This window comes from Sphaeramia orbicularis, chromosome 12, assembly GCF_902148855.1.
Source record: "Sphaeramia orbicularis chromosome 12, fSphaOr1.1, whole genome shotgun sequence".
In the NCBI taxonomy this organism is placed as follows: Eukaryota; Metazoa; Chordata; class Actinopteri; order Kurtiformes; family Apogonidae; genus Sphaeramia; species Sphaeramia orbicularis.
In genome coordinates this window covers 6,364,933-6,386,953 of record NC_043968.1, presented here as the reverse complement: position 1 = coordinate 6,386,953, position 22,021 = coordinate 6,364,933, and the positions used below count along the sequence as shown (strand labels likewise).

The window sequence follows — 22,021 nt, the reverse complement described above, 5'->3', positions numbered from 1 at the left end:
AAGAGTTTTACACTAAAGATGAAAACAAACAAACAAACACACAAACACACAAAGCAAAGTGATCACATTCCCTCCTGGTGGAGGTAAAAAATAAAATACAAACAAAATAGAAAACCAAAAAATAAAAAGGAACCTCCGTAATATCTACATTTGAATAAATACCTAAAATATTGATAAAATACTCTTTAATATCGATACAGTATCGTGAAATGAAATATCACGATACATTGCAGAGCCGATATTTTCTTCCAGCCCTGTTTATAAGAGGGAGTCAGCATTAACGCATGTCCAGACCTAAAAGATGCAAACACTCATGAATGCATAGATGATCTGACATGGCCTTTAACAAACTGTTCATTATCACTGTCCGATGTCCTTCAGAATTCATGTATCATTCGTTCTTTTCATATTAAATTGAGAATCCACAATCAGAAAATGTTTTTTTTTTTTTTAAATTAGTGCAATTTTAAGAATATTATGCCTCAGCTTTTATTATCAAATATGTGCATCACAACTTACAGATCCCAGTGGATCTACAAATACACAAAACATTTAATAAAAGGCATTTGGAACTGAAAAATACAGGTTTTAACTTTAAAATAACTTGTCAAGACTCACTGACACCCTTGACTGTTGATGTCTTCTGTGTAATTTTTTTCACTTTGCAAATTCCTCCTGTGGGCCGGATCAAACCCTTTGGGGGGCCAGTTTTGGTCCTGGGGCCGTATGTTTGACACCCCTGCTTTAGATACTCCAAATAGTTACTTAGTATCTCACAATAATGACCTAACCCATCACATGTCATTATTCTGAGATGCTAAGTCATTAGGTTTGACTTAAAGGATCTTTTTGTAATCAGAGATGGAAATGAGTTTCCATTCTTGGCTTTGTTTCCAACAGATGTTTAGAAGGATTTGAGTCTCAGACCTTGTGTTCAGCACAGAGCTGTGTTTGGGTTCATTCTGATCAGATTCACTTTCATTTCAAAGATTCAAGGATTCACAGTGTTTTATTGTCATGTGGACAGTAGAGAAACAGATTTTCCTGTACAATGAAAAGCTTACTTTGATGTCCACACTGAATACCAAGAGAATTTAAGATGAATAAAAACAGAATAAAAATAGGTTTAACCCTTTCATGCACTGTCCACTCCAGTGGACAGTTCTTCTCCAGCTGTTCTCTTGTTTATTCATGGGTTTTGTTGTTTTAGTTCCATATCAGCCAACACAGTGGACGCTTATGCACCATCCCATACACTGTAATTCAGATCATTACAGTAACTTTACTGTTCTTGATAAATCTGATCTGCACTAACATGTTTAAGTGTAAATCAATTGCTATTTGTTAGACAAGAAGGGTTTTTTTGCAAATTATCTCCATGAAGTGAGTAATTACTAGCATTAGAATATGTTAAAATGTGAGAAGACATCAGATTAGCAGCATTAAAAATGTTTTTATTTCATTGTTTTCATATCACTTTCTGATATTGGGTTTTAAACACATGTTTCTTTACTTCAAAAATTAAATGCATGGATATTTTGTGACTCCATAGAAAAAAAAACCTCGATCGCATTGTTTTTTTCATGGCTAAACACTGAAGAAAAAAATCTTGACTAAGGTTCTCATAATTCGTGCATGAAAGGGTTAAGAATAGAATAATGTGACTGGAAAATTAAAACAAACAAAACAAAGTGACATTTAAGTATGACATGCAAAGAGAATGAGTATAAAAATATAAACTATGAAACTATAAAACTAAATAAAAATAGTAACTACTATTACTAAGATAAGATAAGATAAGATAAGATAAGATAAGATGTGCTTTTATTAGTCCCACAGGGGGAATTCCAGATTTACAGCACAAAAGCACACAAGAACTAAAGAAAGGGCAAAATCCAAAATAGAGACAAATCAAAAATGCTATTTAAGTAAATATATAAGTAACTAGAAAAGCACTCAGAGCGCAGACCTCTGCCAAGGCTGGGGCTGTGAGAAAATATCAGTTCTGCAATATATTGCGATATTTCATTTCATAATACTGTATCGATATTAAAAAGTACTGTATCAATATTTTTAGGTATTTATTCAAATGCAGATATTGTGGAGATTCACTTTTTGTTTTTTTTTCATACTTTCTTTATTATTATTTAACATTGTTTCATTAAATAATGGTTATTTGAAGCATCCTAAGAGAAGCAGATGTTCGTTCCTTTGTTGGGATTGCACGAACATAATGTATGATGTTAGTTGTGAACTAATAGAATATGAACATTTGAACAGGATCTGAAACTGGAATGTCTGTAAAACAGAATTTAAGTTCAGTTCTTTAAGGAAAAATCTTTTTTAAAAAAAAATTGCCTTTTTAACAGTATCATGATATATCGTATCATGATCCTGGTATTGTGATTTGTCTTGTATCGCCAGATTCTTGCCGACACACAGCCCGAGCCCTAGCCCCCCCAACCCGTTCACCACCAAATTGTAATCATTTGTTCCTTGTGCCAGTATCAACATTTCCTGAAAATTTCCTGAAATTGGTCCATAACCATTTGAGTTATCTGGCTAACAAACAAACAAACAGACAGACAAACAGACAAACAAACAAACAGACAGACAAACAGACAAACAAACAAACAGACAGACAAACAGACAAACAAACAAACAGACAGACAAATAAACACACAAACCCCAATGCAAACATAACGTCCTTGGTGGAGGTAAATATATACTAACATAAATGTGTAACGTAAAAGTAACTGTGCCAAACTATAACTTTAAATAAAAACAGAGCATGGATGGAAGCTTTAACCATGTGCCTGTAAATGTTCTGTGTGTCATCCTTTTCCAGCTCCACCTCTTCTATCTGCAGCAGGGTCAGTCATACTCAGTCTGCGTCTCCTCCACAGATTACCCATCAGACCACAGCTGCTTCAACGGCAGCGGGGCCGACTACAGAGGCACCGTCAGCGTCACTAAGTCCGGTCACCAGTGCCAGCCGTGGAGCTCCCAGTACCCCCACAGCCACCACCTGACCCAGGACTACCCCGAACTGTGGGGGGGGCACAACTTCTGTCGTAACCCCGGAGGCCAGATGCAGGCGCCCTGGTGCTTCACCCTGGACCCTCAGGTCAGGGTGGACCTGTGTGACATCCCATCCTGCAGTAAGTACCAGAAACCCCCCCACAGGAAGTACCAGAAAACACACCGCCCCACACACACGCACACACACACAGGAAGTACCATAAAACACACCGCCCCACACAGGAAGTACCAGAACACCCCCCCCCCCCCCACACACACACACACACACACAGGAAGTACCATAAAACACACCGCCCCACACAGGAAGTACCAGAACACCCCCCCCCCCCCCCCACACACACACACACACACAGGAAGTACCAGAAAACACACCGCCCCACACACACACACACACACACAGGAAGTACCATAAAACACACTGCCCCCACAGGAAGTACAACCAAATACTACTGGACTAAGGCACAGGTGTCAAACATGCGTCCCCCCAAAGGTTCCAGTCCGATCCCTGGGATGAATTTACACAGTGTATAAACTCCACAGTCCAGGCTGTGGAACTCATGTTAGTGTGGGTTCCACATCCAGACCAATCTGATCTACAGTCCAATAAGAACAGCAGAAGAACCCACACAGAAGAATGACTGCAGATTTACTACTGGGTTTGATGGGAAAAAAATAATATTACACTATGACTATAAATAATACAAACTTCAATTTTGTGTCTTTGTTTTAGTGCAAAAAATAACATTAAATTATGAAAATATTTACATTTACAAACTATCCTTTAACAATAAAATGTGAATAACCTGAACAAATATGAACAACCTGAAATGTCTAAAGAAAATTAAGTGCAATTTGAACAATATTTTGCCTGTTACTAAATATTTTGTGTCTTTGTAGATCTGATCTGTAATGCACATGTAGCCTATAAATGATAAGTCGAGGCAGAATATTGATAAAATTGTACTTATATTTCTTAACAAATTTCATTTTTTTCAGATTATTCAAATCCTTTTTGTTTGGATAGTTTGTAAATGTAAATATTGGCTTAATTGAGTGTTATTTTTTGCACTAAAACAATTTGGAGTCATTATTTATTGGTTGTCATGTTATTATTTTTATACTGGTCCGGCCCACTTCAGATTAAATTGGTCTGAATGTGGAACTGAAAGAAAATGAGTTTGACAACACTGATATAGCACATTTCATGTACGAGACCATTCAAAGTGCTTTACATTCAACATTAAAACCTGGACCTGTTTAGCGTACAGGGAGGCGGGACAAGAGTGGGACTGATTGGTGAGTCCCAGTCTTGTCCCGCCTCCCTGTCCACTAAACAGGTGCAGAGGATGGATGGCTTCATCAGTTCTTAACAATGACTCCATCCTTTACCAGGTGAAATTCAGCTCCTTTCCTCTGGACGGAGGTTTTTAGTCCCAGGTCCAGGACACAGTGTTTATAAAAACAGCTTTGTTCCTGTCGCCGTCACTGAGCTCAAGAAGAAATAGTGACATTGCACTTTACTAACTTATTTAGTTATTTATTCCATTTCTTTGCTCTATTTATTATTATTGTGACTTCAATTTTTTTTTTTTTTTAATTGTATGTTCTAATTCTGGTTTTTATCCCAGATTGTTTTTATCTTTTCTGGTTTTTATTGTGTTTTTTTGCATCTTGTTTTTATGTATTTGATCTTACCTATTTTATTTCCTTATCCATGCTGCAATACCGATGAATGGTGGAACACTGAGCACTTTTTACCTCCGCCAAGGAGGTTATGTTTTTACCAGGGTTTGTTTGTCTGTTTGTCTGTCCGTTAGTGTGAAACATAACTCAAAAAGTTATGGACAGATTTGGATGAAATTTTCAGGGTTTGTTGGAAATGGGATAAGGAAGAAATGATTACATTTTGGTGGTGATCGGGGGTGGGGGGGCCCACGGGGGGGCCCATTTCCAACAAACCCTGAAAATTTCATCAAAATCTGTCCATAACTTTTTGAGTTATGTTGCACACTAACGGACAGACAAACAGACAAACAAACCCTGGCAAAAACATAACCTCCTTGGCATGGGGGGGCCCACGGGGGGGGGGCCACTGATCAGCCTTGGCGGAGGTCTGCGCTCTCCGAGTGCTTCTAGTGGTTTTTGTCCTGTCTTTTTGTCCTGTCTGTAAGCGTGATCAAGTGCCTGTCTTGTGTGTTTAATGTATGTGTTGTTGTAATGCCGAGGCAATCGCCTAGACTGCAAAACAAATCTACCAACGGGTATAAATAAAGTAACCTTGACCTTGACCTTGAAAAGCATTAAAACAGGGATGCAATGAAGAGTATAAGCATGAGGAAAAAAAGAAAAGAAAAAAAACAGATAAAACACTAGAAGCACTCAGAGAGCGCAGACCTCTGCCAAGGCTGATCAGTGGCCCCCCCGTGGGCCCCCCCACCCCCGATCACCACCAAAATTTAATCGTTTCTTCCTTATCCCATTTCCAACAAACCCTGAAAATTTCATCCAAATCTGTCCATAACTTTTTGAGTTATGTTGCACACTAACGGACAGACAAACAGACAAACAAACCCTGGCAAAAACATAACCTCCTTGGCGAAGGTAATAAAAACTTTTAGCTTAAAAGAAACAGTGCAGATCTGAAGTGATGGTTAAAAACTCTATTCAGTTCAGCTGAGAACAGGAGGGTCTGGAACCTGGATTTAAATAATGAACTCCTGCTGAACTTGAGCCCAGAATGCACTTTAAACTGGCACTTTACTGCTGTGCACTTCAGAAATAAACTTTTTAGTTATTTATAGGTAATTTTTTTAGGGGGGGGGGGTTATTGTTATTGCTATTTTATATCAGTTTTTTATTATTTTATTATTTTATCAGTAATTTATACTATTTACTAAATGCTGCTGACAGTCGGGGACCTGAGTAGAATGTTTTGTTTCTGTGTATTTTTTTTACATGCTGAAATGACAAATAAACTTGAATCTGAATCTGATATATCATGAAAAAAGGTAAACGACACGCACGTTGAAAATAGGAGGTGTGCAAGATCCCAAAACATTTTAACTATGAAAAAATAAAGGAAGGTCCGCACAACCTGTGAGCTCCCAAACCATTTATTCAGCTACGTTTCGGGCGAAACGTCACTGAATAAATGGTTTGGGAGCTCACAGGCTGTGCGGACCTTCCTTTATTTTTTCTGAATCTGATACACCCATGGAGTTTAGTTTGAAGTCTAATTTGGGTTCATCAATCATTTCGATGTTAGGATTTCTCAAAGTTTTACCAGGATTTGTTCACTGGAAAACTGACATAAGTCTGTACTTGTGTGGAAGTGATGTGATGTTACCTGTTTTTTTATGTGCAACCTTTGTGCTTTTCTTGGCAGCACATTCCCAGGGTGATGATAAAACCCTGACAGACACTGTAAATCTGTTAGCAACAGTTTGAGCAGTCAACAGACAGTAACAGTGGCTCTGTGGCGTGCAGAGTGAAGAAAAGTATCCTATTACTGTGGCGGGCACACACAATCAGGAGCCTGTGATGTATGAGGATCTTCAGTTCATATATATGTAGACTAACAGGGTTCATGTTACTGCTGGTGCTGTGTGGATGTCACGATGTGTTAAAAAATTGTCGATGTGAACAAAAGACGCTGTTGGTCTTATTGGAACAGTTCAGGCAATTTATTTTATTTGTGAAAGAGCGTAGACGTCATCTTTTGTCGTGATTGTTTCAGCCTGAACTGGATTTGAAACAGGAGATTGTTGCCGGCTGAGTCTGGAGTCTGTGAAGCAGGACAGCACCGGTAGCACTGGGTACTGTTCAGCAGTGGTATGCAAGTTACACCCAAACTGTAATCCATTACTGATTACATGTTACTGTTATTTAAAAGTCATTCCTTACCTTACAATATTACAGAACTGTAATTCGTTACATTAATACTCTATTACTTTTGAGTTACATACAGACTCTCGTCATAAATGACCCCCCCAAGTCAAACCAACTTAGATAATATACAGTATAAACGTACTGATTAGAGTTAGCAGTTTTAATTAGCAGGATGGCTAATGGACTAAGTCATGCTAACATTAGTTTAGTTTAGTTTAGTTTAGTTTAGTTTAGTTTACATTAGTTGCACATTCAATGAAGTGTTGTGCAAGTTACTTCTGATCTGTAATCCATTACAGATTACTTGTTACTCTTATTTAAAAGTAATTCCTTGCCTTACAACATTACTATCTCAGAACTGTAATGTATTACATGACTACTCTATTACTTTTGAGTTACATACAGTGCGGTAATCAAATACGGTTATCGTGATAATTAAAAACTTGTCGTAAAGACTCTTGTCGTAAATGACCCTCCAAGTCAAACCAACTTATATAATATACAGTGTAAACGTACTGATTAGAGAGTTAGCAGTTTTAATTAGCAGGATGGCTAATGGACCAAGTCATGCTAACATGAGTTTAGTTTAGTTTAGTTTAGTTTAGTTTAGTTTAGTTTAGTTTAAATTAGTTGCACATTCAGTAAAGTGTTGTGCATCTTACTTTTGATCTGTAGCACATTACAGATTACTTGTTACTGTTATTTAAAAGTAATTCTTTTCCTTAAAGTTTAGTAAGTTTAGTTTTGAAAGTTTAGTTTCAATTAGTTACATATTCAATAAAGTATTGTGCAAGTTACTTCCTGTTATCCATTACAGATTACTTGTTACTGTTATTTGAAAGTAATTCCTTACCTTACAGTTTTACTGTCTCAGAACTGTAATGCATTACATGACTACTCTATTACTTCTGAGTTACATACAGACTCTCGTCATAAATGACCCCCCCCAAGTCAAGTCAGCTTATATAATATACAGTATAAACGTACTGATTATAGAGAGTTAGCAGTTTTAATTAGCAGGATGGCTAATGGACCAAGTCATGCTAACATTAGTTTAGTTGAGTTGCACATTAAGTAAAGTGTTTGTGCAAGTTACTTCTGAACTGTAATACACTACAAATTACTTGTTACTGTTATTTAAAAGTAATTCCTTGCCTAACAATATTACTATCTCAGAACTGTAAGGTATTAAATGACTACTCTATTACTTTTGAGTTACATACATACTCTCCAAGTCCCCCCAAGTCAAACCAAGTTATATAATACGCGGTATAACACCCCCCCCCCCCCCCCCCCCCCCCCCATACAAGAGATAGTAGAGCCTTGGGACGCATAAATTTGCGCCCTGAAGTCCATGTGGATGCATAGCTCAGTAAGTAATGCTTAGCACAACTTCATCTGTATCATCTGTCTATTCTTTTTTTTCACTTGAACCTACTATAAAAACAGAAAAGGACAAAAAACACAAAAAAATATAAAATCTGATTTGAAAAATGTATATACTTTATTGCATAAATAACACACAGATGCTTAACGAACCATTTCAAAGACTTTAAAAGTGAATATTGGTTCCAAATATCAGGTATAGAGAAGTCAAATTGTAATAAATTAAAACTATACTCAAATATTTGACATAAAAGCAGATCTTTACGTTGGCGTTTTTCCCCTAAAAGTGCGGTAATCAAACACGGTTATCATGATAATTAGAATTTAAATGGTAATACTAACCATCTGTAATTTTACCGCCGTTTATCGTTAAACCGGTAATCGTTACATCCCTACTTCCATCTCTGCATTTCAGCACATGATTTATAACATCTAAATGATTAACAACCATCCAAAACAAAAGACTTTCAGCCACAAGCTTTAATCCAGTTTCTCCAGATGTGGGTCGACAGTGTGTTGTAATTCTGAAAAATGTCCCGAAGGTCAAGAGAAAACTGTCCAAACAGAGCCTTGATTTTTCTGTTTTGCAGCAGAAATGGACGTGCCTCATCCTTCAGCGCTTTAAACCAAAGTGCTGATATGTTCCAAGGCCTTCCTTTGCTCTGTCTAATCACCATAATCCACTGGCAGCAGCTGGTTTTCATTTCATAAAGACACACAGATGGGCCACTTTGAATATCAACTGTGTGGTTTTCCTCTCTTCCTGCAAACTGCCACAGCCTGAGGTCCACTTTAAAGAGTCAGTGTCTAATAATCTTGCATGCCCTGCCAGCTACGAGCAGTGTGGTCAGCTCGTGTCTGTTCTACTTATGACCGTGTCCAGCTGCAGTGGGCGTGGCCTAAAGTCATGCTGTACGACGTGTGGAAAAACCATGTTGTCGGAGTCTCTTAGCAGGGCGAGCGGGATCATTAAGGCCGGGTGCACAGACTCTTTTAGCTTGACCTCAAAGCTTTAATGTATAGAGGATAATTACTCTGCACGGCCACTTTGTATGACGTAGACATGAATGACAAAGAAAAACCCACAGGAAGTTTCCCACTGAGGGACTGGGCCCAGAAGACTGGATTACCATTTACTCCATCACCAGCTTGGCTTTTTGGTCTCAGAAGTGACTATATTTGGACAACAGGGTGGAGATTGGTAAACATAAAAGGTGAAATAAGATAAGATAACATATGATAAGATAAAATATGACTTTATTTATCCCACTGTGGGGAAATTTCACAGTTAACAGCAGTGACAAACAACAAGCAAGTGCAGAAAAAAAGACAGAAAAAACAGAAACGAGTGAACAAATTAAATGTAGGAGAAAAATAAAAACAGAAATGAGGGAAAAATGAAATGTTAGAGAAAAATAAAACCAGAAAGGAGTGAAAAATGAAATGTAAGAAAAGAATAAAAGCAAAAATGAGTGAGAAATGAAATGTAAGAAAAGAATAAAAGCAAAAACAAATGAAAAATGAAATGTAAGAAAAGAATAAAAACAAAAAAAGAGTGAAAAATGAAATGTAAGAGAAAAATAAAAACAGAAAGGAGGGAAAAATGAAATGTAAGAAAAGAATAAAAGCAAAAACAAATGAAAAATGAAATGTAAGAAAAGAATAAAAGCAAAAACAAATGAAAAACGAAATGTAAGAAAAGAATAAAAGTAAAAACAAATGAAAAATGAAATGTAAGAAAAGAATAAAAACAAAAACAAATGAAAAATGAAATGTAAGAAAAGAATAAAAGCAAAAACAAATGAAAAATGAAATGTAAGAAAAGAATAAAAGCAAAAACAAATGAAAAATGAAATGTAAGAAAAGAATAAAAGCAAAAACAAATGAAAAATGAAATGTAAGAAAAGAATAAAAACAAAAAAAGAGTGAAAAATGAAATGTAAGAAAAGAATAAAAGCAAAAGTGAGTGAGAAATGAAATGTAAGAAAAGAATAAAAGCAAAAACAAATGAAAAACGAAATGTAAGAAAAGAATAAAAACAAAAACAAATGAAAAATGAAATGTAAGAAAAGAATAAAAACAAAAAAAGAGTGAAAAATGAAATGTAAGAGGAAAAAAATACAGAAAGGAGTGAAAAATGAAATGTAAGAAAAGAATAAAAACAAAAAAAGAGTGAAAAATGAAATGTAAGAGAAAAATAAAAACAGAAAGGAGTGAAAAATGAAATGTAAGAAAAGAATAAAAGCAAAAACAAATGAAAAATGAAATGTAAGAAAAGAATAAAAACAAAAAAGAGTGAAAAATGAAATGTAAGAAAAGAATAAAAGCAAAAACAAATGAAAAATGAAATGTAAGAAAAGAATAAAAGCAAAAGTGAGTGAGAAATGAAATGTTAGAAAAGAATAAAAGCAAAAACAAATGAAAAATGAAATGTAAGAAAAGAATAAAAGCAAAAACAAATGAAAAACGAAATGTAAGAAAAGAATAAAAGCAAAAAAAGAGTGAAAAATGAAATGTAAGAGAAAAAAAATACAGAAAGGAGTGAAAAATGAAATGTAAGAAAAGAATAAAAACAAAAAAAGAGTGAAAAATGAAATGTAAGGGAAAAATAAAAACAGAAAGGAGTGAAAAATGAAATGTAAGAAAAGAATAAAAGCAAAAACAAATGAAAAATGAAATGTAAGAAAAGAATAAAAACAAAAAAAGAGTGAAAAATGAAATGTAAGAAAAGAATAAAAGCAAAAACAAATGAAAAATGAAATGTAAGAAAAGAATAAAAACAAAAAGAGTGAAAAATGAAATGTAAGAGAAAAAAAATACAGAAAGGAGTGAAAAATGAAATGTAAGAAAAGAATAAAAGCAAAAATGAGTGAAAAATGAAATGTAAGAAAAGAATAAAAGCAAAAATGAGTGAAAAATGAAATGTAAGAAAAGAATAAAAGCAAAAACAAATGAAAAACGAAATGTAAGAAAAGAATAAAAGCAAAAATGAGTGAAAAATGAAATGTAAGAGAAATTTTTTTTTAAAAAAATTGGTATTTATATAAATATTTATATAAATAAAGTAAAGATTTAAATATGATTTACATATAAACCTTATGGTTGCACATGTGCATGGTGTGATAAGGGGGTGGGGGGTTACTGGGAACTGTAAATTAAGCTAATACCAGTGAAATCCCGAACCAACCGCACTGCTGCTAACCAGAACATTTTATCCAAAATGCCACCAATTAATTTCAGTCACATGCTAAATGTTAACACACATACTGTTATGTTTGGTGAAACTACTGCCAACTTATATAATATACAGTATAAACCTACTGATTAGAGAGTTAGCTGGTTTAATTAGCAGGATGGCTAATGGACTAAATCATGCTAACAATAGTTTAGTTTAGTTTAGTTTAATTTAGTTTAGCTTAGTTTAGCTTAGTTTAGTTTGTTTATTTATTTCGAATTTGCATTAAAACCAAACAACAAAAGGATTATATAAAAGAAAGTCCAACGTTTGAAAAGGAGCAAGATGAAATTTAATTTCTAATCCCACCCCCCACCCTGTCCTTCTACCTACCCTAAATTCCTACACTTAACACAAAATTACTGTACATATCAAGGATAGATTGTCCATTTTGCAGCAGCATTTCACATTAAAGTGAACTCTGTCCTTTTCGTAGCAGTAATAGTGCACATATCAAAAACAAAAATAAACTCTGTCCATTTCATAACAATAATACAAATATGAAAAAAAAAACAAAAAACTATCCGCTCCATAACAACAATGCACAAAAAAATAAACTGTCCATTTCTTAGCGGTAATATACTTAAAATAAACTATACCAAATTTACAGCAAATACCCTTATAAAAAAAAAAAAAAATACACTGTTTATTTCATGAGAATAATACCCATATAAAAAACAAAAATAAACACACATTAAATGTAATAAATGCTACTAAAGTGCTACTAGCGTTACTGAAATATACAAACGCTAACTCTATACTACAGATGAATTGTTGTTTTTTTTAATGTTTTCTCCACTTTGAGCTCTTGAAGGTGATTGTGTTTCATGTGTCGAGTTCATTACTGACTTTTCCTTCACATTTCCTGTGGGACTGACCTCAGTTCACAGGGAATACAGTTTGTCTCACTTTTTTTCGAACTTCTTAAAGTCTTCGAGGGCTGTCAGTTGTTTTACTTTGAGTCTTTTGATGTGCTCCTCAGCGGAAAAAACACATTTGTTCCACTGAAACCACATGAGCTGCAACCAGTTCCAGTCCTGTTCTCTGGCTAAAGTGGGTGGATGTGGTTTTTAGGATGGATTATCCATGGTGAAGTTACAATCAGTTATGCACCTAAGGTATCTTTTCTTTCGAGGAGGGCAATCAGTGTCAAAGAACAGTCATGGATATAGAAGAGCACTGAATCTGGGGGGATATGTACTAGGCTGAATTCAAGCCTGCTTTCTTTTTTCCACTTTTTTTTTCTGCAGAGCCTCCAGAGAACCCCAGAAAGGAGATCCTGTTCATTCTCATTCCAGCGGTCGCAATCCCTTTGGTCATCGCTTGCCTGTTTTTTCTGGTTTGCATGTGTCGCAATAAGCAAAAGGCGTCGACGGACACGCCCCCTCGTTGCCAGGTCAACAGTTCACCCAATCACGACATGGAGCTGTCTCTCCTCAGTCAGCAAAAACACCAGGTAGGACGTCCACACAGACAGACAGATTTAATTGTATTCAATCTCTACGAAGAACACTACAATTATTTTTCTTTTTTTTTTTTTTTTGTAATTATCTTTTTATTTATTTATTTATTTTCCGTCAGCATTATCTTAGCATTTTACATCGTGCACATGACTTCTATGTATGCAAAGAAAAAAACAAAAGCACAAAAACAGACTCAAACAGGGGAGCATTGACAGAAATAGTAAAAACATATAAAGCAACCCAAAATATAGTTAAAGGAAAAAAACAAGTATATTTCACCTTCCATTCTTTTCTTCTGTTTAAGATGAACATTGAACGTTTCAAGTGTGTAGCACCAACCCAGGGTTTACATGGATCTATATGCACGTTACTCTTATCCTGTAAAATCGGTTCTTAATAGTGTTAAAAAATCAACCCAGTTTTTCCAATACTTGGTGAATTTGTCTGCATCCAGTCTGACAGAAAGTCCACTTCTCCGTCCTGTACATGTCATCTATAACTTCTGTCCAGTCCTCCATTTTCGGTGCATCGTTTTTTAGCCACTTCCTACTCATGGCTGCAGTTACTTTTCATCACAACTGTAATGCTGCCTACAATAAGTTTTGGTAAAAATTTAAACATTTTTTTGGAATTTCCTTAATGTACAGGAGGTTCTTGGGCCAGATCCTGGAAAATCGTGGACTTAACAATAAAAGCACTTTGTTTAGAATTCGAAAAAGATGTGGTTTAGTTTAAATATTAATAAATAAATCATGAGTCACTTTTAATTACATATTTGTGGACTTTATCTTTATTAAACTAATCCCTGGGAGCTCTGTCCCTAACTTTAACCATGTGCTATACTCTACATATAAAGGTGTGGGAGACTTTCATGACCAGTTTTTCCTCAGATCCGTCCATCCTCAGTCATATCCTCAGTATCATCAATCTGTCTGTCTGTCTGTCATTACTCACCTGAATCTCTTGCATTACGGTGAACAGTTTTAGTTCCATCCACCACAAACAAACCATGTGTTTTTACAAACAGAGCCAGGAGGGAACTCGGGCATCTGAGGAATTTTGTTGCGATGTGCATTGTGGGAAACGGAGGTTCGCGTAGCCACCTGACAGCAGCAACGGCAGCACGACCATATGATATTATATGGATGAAACAAACACGATGCGGAAACGGCTGAAATGCGGAAACGGCTGAAAGAATGTGCACAGAGGGAAGGGAGCTCCTGCCGTTTCCGATCGTGTCTGTTCCAGCTGCTGCTGTCAGGCGGCTGCACGAGCCTTCGTTTCCCACAATGCTCGTCACAACAAAATTCCTCAGATGCCCGAGTTTCCTCCTGGCTCTGTTTGTAAACACATGGACTGTTTCTGGTGGATGGAACTAAGAAACTGTTCACTGTGATGCAAGAGATTCAGCTGAGGAATGACAGACAGACGAGCAGACGAATGATACTGAGGATATGACTGAGGACGGACAGATCTGAGGAAAAATTGGTCACGAAAGTCTCCTGCACCTTTAAAAAAAATCTATCATCACAACCAGCAGATATTGTCAGTGAGGCAGTTCTCTTTACAAAAAAACAGAAAAAACACGTTTGCTGATTTGTTGATGGTCGCGCCACCTGTAAATTATGTTCATGTTACAGTATGTTAACTTTAGTAACAGATCTGTAATTCCATTTTAATTCCATAATAAACATAGATTCTAAAAGACAAAATTGGATCAGGAGGAGGATTAACCCTTTATAGGGCACTCATAGAAATACTCTGAAATTAAAATATTCAACCTTAGTGTGTTATTGGAGGACGGAACAAGACTTTATGACTTTTGTGAAAATTTTCAAAAATTTGTATTGTTCTGTAGAAAATGAAGGTCAGTGAAGTTACCATATTTGGTTCCTTACCAGTAAGTGAAAAACAAGAAATACAAGAAAAAAACATAAAAGGTGAAAGGAACATATGTTTTGAAACATTAGAACATCACTTTTAGACCATTAGACCAACATGCGTGCTGGTCCAGACCCCTGTCCACATCCACATGACCCCTTTGAACATCATTCCTCACATTAGTTCCATTATTTCATGGTACCAAATAAAGCAGGTCCACTCACTGTTCATGCAGAGGTGGACCTGACAGACCCTGGAGACCACATTAGACCTGACAGACCCTGGAGACCACATTAGACCTGACAGACCCTGGAGACCACATTAGACCTGATAGACCCTGGAGACCACATTAGACCTGACAGACCCTGGAGACCACATTAGACCTGACAGACCCTGGAGACCACATTGGACCTGAGATTGTTGACTCACTGTAACTAATGCTGTCACTGTCTTGTAATGAATGCAGAAGTTACCAAAAGTAGTCAGTTGCCTGATAAAGGTTTAAACACTGAGCACTGATGTACGGAAGTTAAAAACATATTTTTGTATCATTGACTTCGTATCGCAAATTCCTGGTGTTATCTAAGATTGTTTTGTGTTTATTCACCTCTCATCGGCCTAATGTTCACACTGACCTTCCTCTTTCATTGTCGTGTTCTAACCCTTAAAGCCTGTTTTGGGTTAAAGCTCCTTAATAATCTTACAGCATTTCCATTCTGAAGCTGAAGCTCTTGTGCTGCTGATGACCACACACTTACACTCGTGTTTATTGCTTTGTGGCTGCAGGGCAAGTTGCGGGAGATCAACATGTCAGCGGTGCGATTTATGGAGGAACTCGGTGAGGATCGTTTCGGCAAGGTTTACAAGGGCCACCTGTATGGCACTGCACCAGGTGAGCAGACCCAGGTGGTGGCCATCAAGACTTTAAAGGACAAGGTCGACTCCACTCTCTGTGAGGAATTCCGTCACGAAGCCATGCTGCGCTTCCACCTCCAGCACCAAAACATTGTTTGCCTGTTGGGTGTGGTCACCAAAGAGAAGCCAATGAGTATGGTCTTCAACTACTCCAGCATGGGGGACCTCCATGAGTATCTAGTGATGCGTTCGCCCAACTCTGACGTCGGTAGCTCAGATGATGACAAGACGGTCAAATCCACACTGGAGCAGGCAGACTTCCTTCATGTCATCACTCAGGTTGCTGCTGGCATGGAGTACCTGTCCAGCCAGCAGGTGGTTCATAAGGACCTGGCTGCCCGGAACATTCTGGTCTATGACAAACTCAGCGTCAAGATCCAGGATCTGGGCTTGTTCAGAGATGTCTATTCAGCTGATTACTACAACCTCATGGGGACGAGCCCTTTCCCAATTCGCTGGATGTGTCCGGAAACAGTCATGTACGGCAAGTTCTCCACCGACTCCGACATCTGGTCTTATGGAGTACTGCTGTGGGAGACCTTCAGTTATGGTCTGCAGCCTTATTGTGGCTACTCCAACCAGGATGTAGTGGAGATGATCCGCAACCACCAGCTGCTGACCTGCCCGGATGACTGCCCCGCTTGGATCTACACCCTAATGCTGGAGTGCTGGAGTGAGTTCCCTGCCAGAAGGCCTCGCTTCAAAGACATCCACACCCGTCTGCGCTCCTGGGAGAACCTGTCCAACTACAACAGCTCAGCTCAAACCTCTGGCACCAGCAACACCACCCAGACCAGTTCTCTGAGCACCAGCCCCGTTAGCAACATCAGCATGAGCACAGCTAACGCGTCCCGCTACACCAGTCCAAAAAAGACCTCCCCCTTCCATCAGCCCCAGTTCATGCCAATGAAGGGCCAAATGCACCGGCCCATGGTGCCCCCACAGCTCTACATCCCCGTCAACGGGTACCACCCCATGCCGGCATACCCTTACCTGCAGAACTTCTACCCCATGCAAATCCCCATGCCCATGCCCCACCAGCAGATGCACCACCCTCCTCAGATGGTGACCAAGGCTGGTTCTCACCACAGCGGCAGTGGATCCACTTCGACAGGTTACGTCACCACAGCGCCTTCCAACACCTCTGTCACAGAGCGAGCCGCTCTGCTAAACGAGGACTCCAAGACCAATAACGAGGACTTGGCTGATGGGGTGTCCCAGGGGGAGCTGGACCAAAACGAGGACTTGTCAGTGCCAGAAACAGAATTGCTCGGTGACAACGAGCCACAGACTGAAGAGCTTGTGATCCACATGTCTGATACATAAGGTTCTAAGGTGTGAAGGACGCTGGAGCTGAATATTCTGTGAGCTGTGCTTGCCAAAAACTTCAATGAGCAGCAGAAAGTGAAGGGAGCAGTTTTGCAAAACAGTGACTGAATGTTTTTTTTATGCATTTTCTTGATAGTACCTGACATGTGCTAGAAGTGTCTTATGTTTGTACCTCTTGAACTCCTGTGTCAAATGTTAAGCAAAATGAATCCTGCATTACACTATAGACTGTTTTTTATAGAATGTTCCTCTGATTAACTGATGCTTTTAATGTTGCTGTGCAACATGAAACACGTTGTCGCAGGATTTAACAGGACATGTCGGTCCTCTCTGAAGGGGACATTTTTGACGAGCAGACGATCACTATCATCTTCAAAACCTATGCAATGCTACATGTGTTTGACAGAAGGCTTAACTATGATGCAGATATTGGTACCAGTGAGTAAACAGTTGTTTTGTTCATATGTTATTTGTGCACCCCTCGGGCCAGAACGATGTTTAAAGGTTATTATTCTGTGGTTTATGAGAGACAATGTAGCCACAGTCATAGAACAATAGAATGTATGATGACTAGATTTATTTAGGATTTTTGAAAGAAACAGCTTATTTGTAAGGTGTTTAATTATTATGATAGTCAATGAGATGTTTTTTAAACTTAAATCCAAGGACAAAGAATAAATGTAAAATGCTTTGTTTCAAAGCAGAGGACATGTGATGTATTCCATATGACTAGGGCTTCGCTAAACGACCAAAACCTCACATCCCAGTGTTGTTCATTTTCATATCAACATTATGGTACATGTCTTGCCTTGCAGAGCAGTTATAACATCATGTTCAAATATTAGACAGAATGTGACGTGTGAAACTACATGATGGTGTGTAGTATAAAGCAAATTATGAATCATATCAAATACATGTTTCCCTCATCCCACCATATATATTGCCATATGGCACAGCCCTACATATGATTTATTTCACACTAAGCTGAGATATGTAACATCAAACTTTGCTAGTCAAGCTGTACAGATTTGCAATTTGTAAACTAATGTACTTTGGTTTGAACATTTTATTTGTTTATATTTTTCCTTTTTGGTGAAGTTTGTTAAGCCTGGTGTTAATGCACTGTTCCTTGACACCAGCTTTGTTTAAGCAGATGTAATATGATGACCTTATATTGTGTCCATCCATGTATGGAGTATTCAATAAAGTAATTTGATAAAATAAACAAAATATAAAGGTGTTGCGTGATATCAGATGTCAAACAGGTTAATGCAAACTCATACCACATACAGCATCTGTCTGGTAGGTTTGTACTTGTGTAACCGGTGGTGTCGGACTCTGCGTTGTGTTTTTTTAAGGACGAGACCCGCACGTATAACTGTGGAGGCAGTCTCTGTTTATTGTTTTGTGGCTCCTCTCCCATAGAGATCCGGAACAAAAGGGCTAATACATTAAAGTATTAAAGCAAAATACAGCATACCTGACAAAAGTCACAAAGATACAAAAACCTCCGGTCAGCGACTTCTGTACAACACAAACCAAATGATACAGAAATGTGTTTGAGGACATCATAAGCACCTCATAGAGTTTAAATTAGCCAGTTCATTTAAAGATTAAATTAACAGAAGCTAAACCAAAAATATCCCCTGGCTGCACGGCTGCTTACCTCTGCTATGGAGATCAGGAAGAAAAGGGAAGAGGTAAAGGCACCAAAACTCTAGTTCTAGCGGCAGTGTCACACTGTGAATGACTGGTTGGGGAACAGACTCAGATTAAAAGTTCCACACACTGACTGGGAGGCCCATAACGTCAGGTATGAACCAAAAGAAATGAAAATATAATGAACAGATTTTGTGTAATTATAACAAACAATACACAATATCCTCTACATACCCACACTGCTGCGAAATAATTGACCCTGTTACACTTGTATATTAAATGTATAAGAATATCTCAAAATGCACTATTATTTGTGCATTTGCAAAGAATTAGATCACTCTGAATAAAGTCAAAGATGCCAAAACATATCAAATGAGCCAGCCTTATTGTGTTGGTTCAGTCCATCTGCTCTGATCAGCCAACACCAGCTGCCTTTGGTGAAAAACTCTAACAAACCCAGCAGCAGTGACAGACCAGCTGGTGAACACAGTCAAACATTTAGCTGCTAAAGATACTGATATTTTTCTTGGACAGTATCAGGAAGCAGAGTGAAGTCTGACTATAGGCTGCCACAGTTTTCTTAAGTCGTAATATGTCAATAGTGAAAATGTAAAATGAGGAACTGTAGATCCTCCCACTGCACATTTTCCTTTAAAGCAGTGTTTTTCAACCTTGGGGTAGGGACCCCATGTGGGGTCGCCTGAAATTTCTAGTAATTGCTAAAAATAAAATAAAAAAAAACTTACTAATACAAAATATATGTTGAGTTGACAGAGCCAATCCCAGTCCATAACAGACATGACGAACTGTGGTTGTGAAACTGCAGCACTGTGGTTCTGTTTGTGTCACATGTTCATTGTGGTCAGTTTCAGATGCTGCAGCTCTTTCATAATTCATAGTTTCAGTTCTTGTTTGTTCAGTATTAATTGTCCTCCTTGTAAATCACAGCTGGACTGACTGGACAGATCCTGACCAAGGAAAATAAAATTCTCCCTTTGTGCAGTAATCTACACCTGGATTTACTGCCTCTGTCCACAATAATATACATTATATAGACTAAATGTCAACTAAAATTAACATTTATTTGCAACATAGTATAGCAAACTATTACATGATCAAAAACAAATTAATTTTAGCAAAAAAAAAAAAAAAGTCTGTGTTTTGAATGTCTGGGGTCGCCAGAAATTTGGGATGTTAAAATGGGGCCAGGAGTAAAAAAAGGTTGAAAACCACTGCTTTAAAGAAATGTTACCAGTATGTCTCAATATAACATTCAACACATTACTAGTACCGCTAAAATAAGAGTCTGAAAAAAGAACCAAATGGATTCTTGTGTTTAACCCATAAAGACCCAGCGCTGCTTTTGTATCAGTTCCCAATTGAATTTTCTCTATATTTAACCTTTCATAAGTGATTTATGCCTTTTATTATAAGACTATTTCTGTTTTTCCAGTGAAAATGTGAAAATGTATTTTCCTATATTTAATTTACTGATCATGTAGATGTTGTAAAAAGCTCAGAGTAAATTCAAAGCTTATTATATCAGAAACAGAAAACTGAAGAAAAATTTACTTTTGTGTGTTTAGACATGTTTATTGAATTTTCAGAATATACAACAATAATAATACACACAGGTATTCACACATAAAAAAAGAAAACCAAACAAAACCCACTGAACCCCCCCCAAACCCCTTTCTGTCACCACATATCTGTATGCATCTACAATATGGCACTGGAGAAATAAATACTATTACATATCATAAGTATTACATAGAAAAAGTGACTTTTCCAACAAAATCTCTCATTTAACTGAACATAAACCCAGTGTGTCCATCCACTGTCACTGATCCAACTCCATGGGTTTGACTGGTGAATCAATGCTGTAGAAGATGACGGTGTTTCCATGGTAACTACAGAGCTTCTGAACGTCCAAATGGGTCATATCTGATGACCATGAAAAGATGAAGAACTGTATTTTACAACAAATATTTACATGGATTGATAGGATTAATGGATCAACAGGTATTAACCCTGTAAAGCCTGAATCATTAAATCAGTGACAGAAAATTTCAGTTTGTTGAAACTGGAGCCTTTATTGGTCCTTCTGAACAACCAAAAAAAAGTTTTTTCAAATATCAGTTTCCATGTATGAGTTTCAATTTTGTATCATATTTGATACAGCGGGTCTCAACGCTCAAATATTATTATTTTTGAACAAACAAAAATCTAATATAACACAAACATGTCTTATAAATTGGTAATTCCTTTTCAAAATGATCAAAGTTCTTCCTCCTTCCTCATTAATGACAGTCTGCAGTGTCACTGGAAAGGCCTCTGGTGAATGAGCTCCTCCCCCTGCTGGATTATTATAGAAGGAAATCTGTCTCATCAGATTTTGAATTATAAAAGCTATTGAATTCCTAGCATTGAATTTTTTTGCACTGAAATTAAGTATCCAAATTTTTTGTCTCTGAATTCACTATGGTCATAAATTTAGAAAAAAAAAATTCTGATACAAAAAATTCAGATGCAAAACACTCAAAAGTAAAAAATTCAGATGCAAAAAATTCAAAGGCAAAAAATTCAAAAGCAACAAATTCAGATGCAAAAAATTCTAAAGCAACAAATTCAAAAACAAAACATTCAAAAGCAACAAATTCAGATGCAAAAAATTCTAAAGCAACAAATTCAAAAACAAAACATTCAAAAGCAACAAATTCAGATGCAAAAAATTCTAAAGCAACAAATTCAAAAACAAAACATTCAAAAGCAACAAATTCAGATGCAAAACATGCAGATCACATATCCGTGCAGATTGTCTTCCTGCATCGGTGTCACATGACCAGCCTAACTTAACTCGATTGGCTGGCTGTCGGTTCAACTTGAGATAGAATCGATTGCTTATCTTTGGTGTCCCGGATGTGTGATCTGAATTTTTTGTGTCTGAATTTTTTTTATTCTAAATTTATGAACATAGTTGAATTCAGAGACAAAAAATTCAGATACTTAATTTTAGTTCAAAAAAACATCAGTGCTAGAAATTCAGTGGCTTTTATAATTCAAAATCTGATGAGACAGATTTACTTCCATAGATTATCTGTCTATTACATGTGTCTAATTGTATACACCAGTTTTTTCCAAGAAAAAAAATATCACACTGATCATGTAGAGGTTTTCAAAACTCCTGTATCCAGTATGACACGTTTGGCATTATAGGGTTAAC

General features: G+C 37.0%; 1 protein-coding gene across 1 annotated transcript in view; it reads left to right on the top strand.

Annotated features, from left to right (window-relative positions):
* ror2 (receptor tyrosine kinase-like orphan receptor 2) overlaps positions 1 to 18,363 on the top strand; it is a 150,011-nt gene extending 131,648 nt beyond the window's left edge. The window contains exons 7-9 of the mRNA XM_030149929.1: positions 2,907 to 3,161; positions 12,802 to 13,007; positions 15,682 to 18,363. Of these exons, the coding sequence (XP_030005789.1) occupies positions 2,907 to 3,161; positions 12,802 to 13,007; positions 15,682 to 17,136 (1,916 nt within the window). The 3' untranslated portion in view covers positions 17,137 to 18,363. The remainder of the gene's footprint in view (positions 1 to 2,906; positions 3,162 to 12,801; positions 13,008 to 15,681) is intronic.
* Positions 18,364 to 22,021: the final 3,658 nt, after the last annotated feature.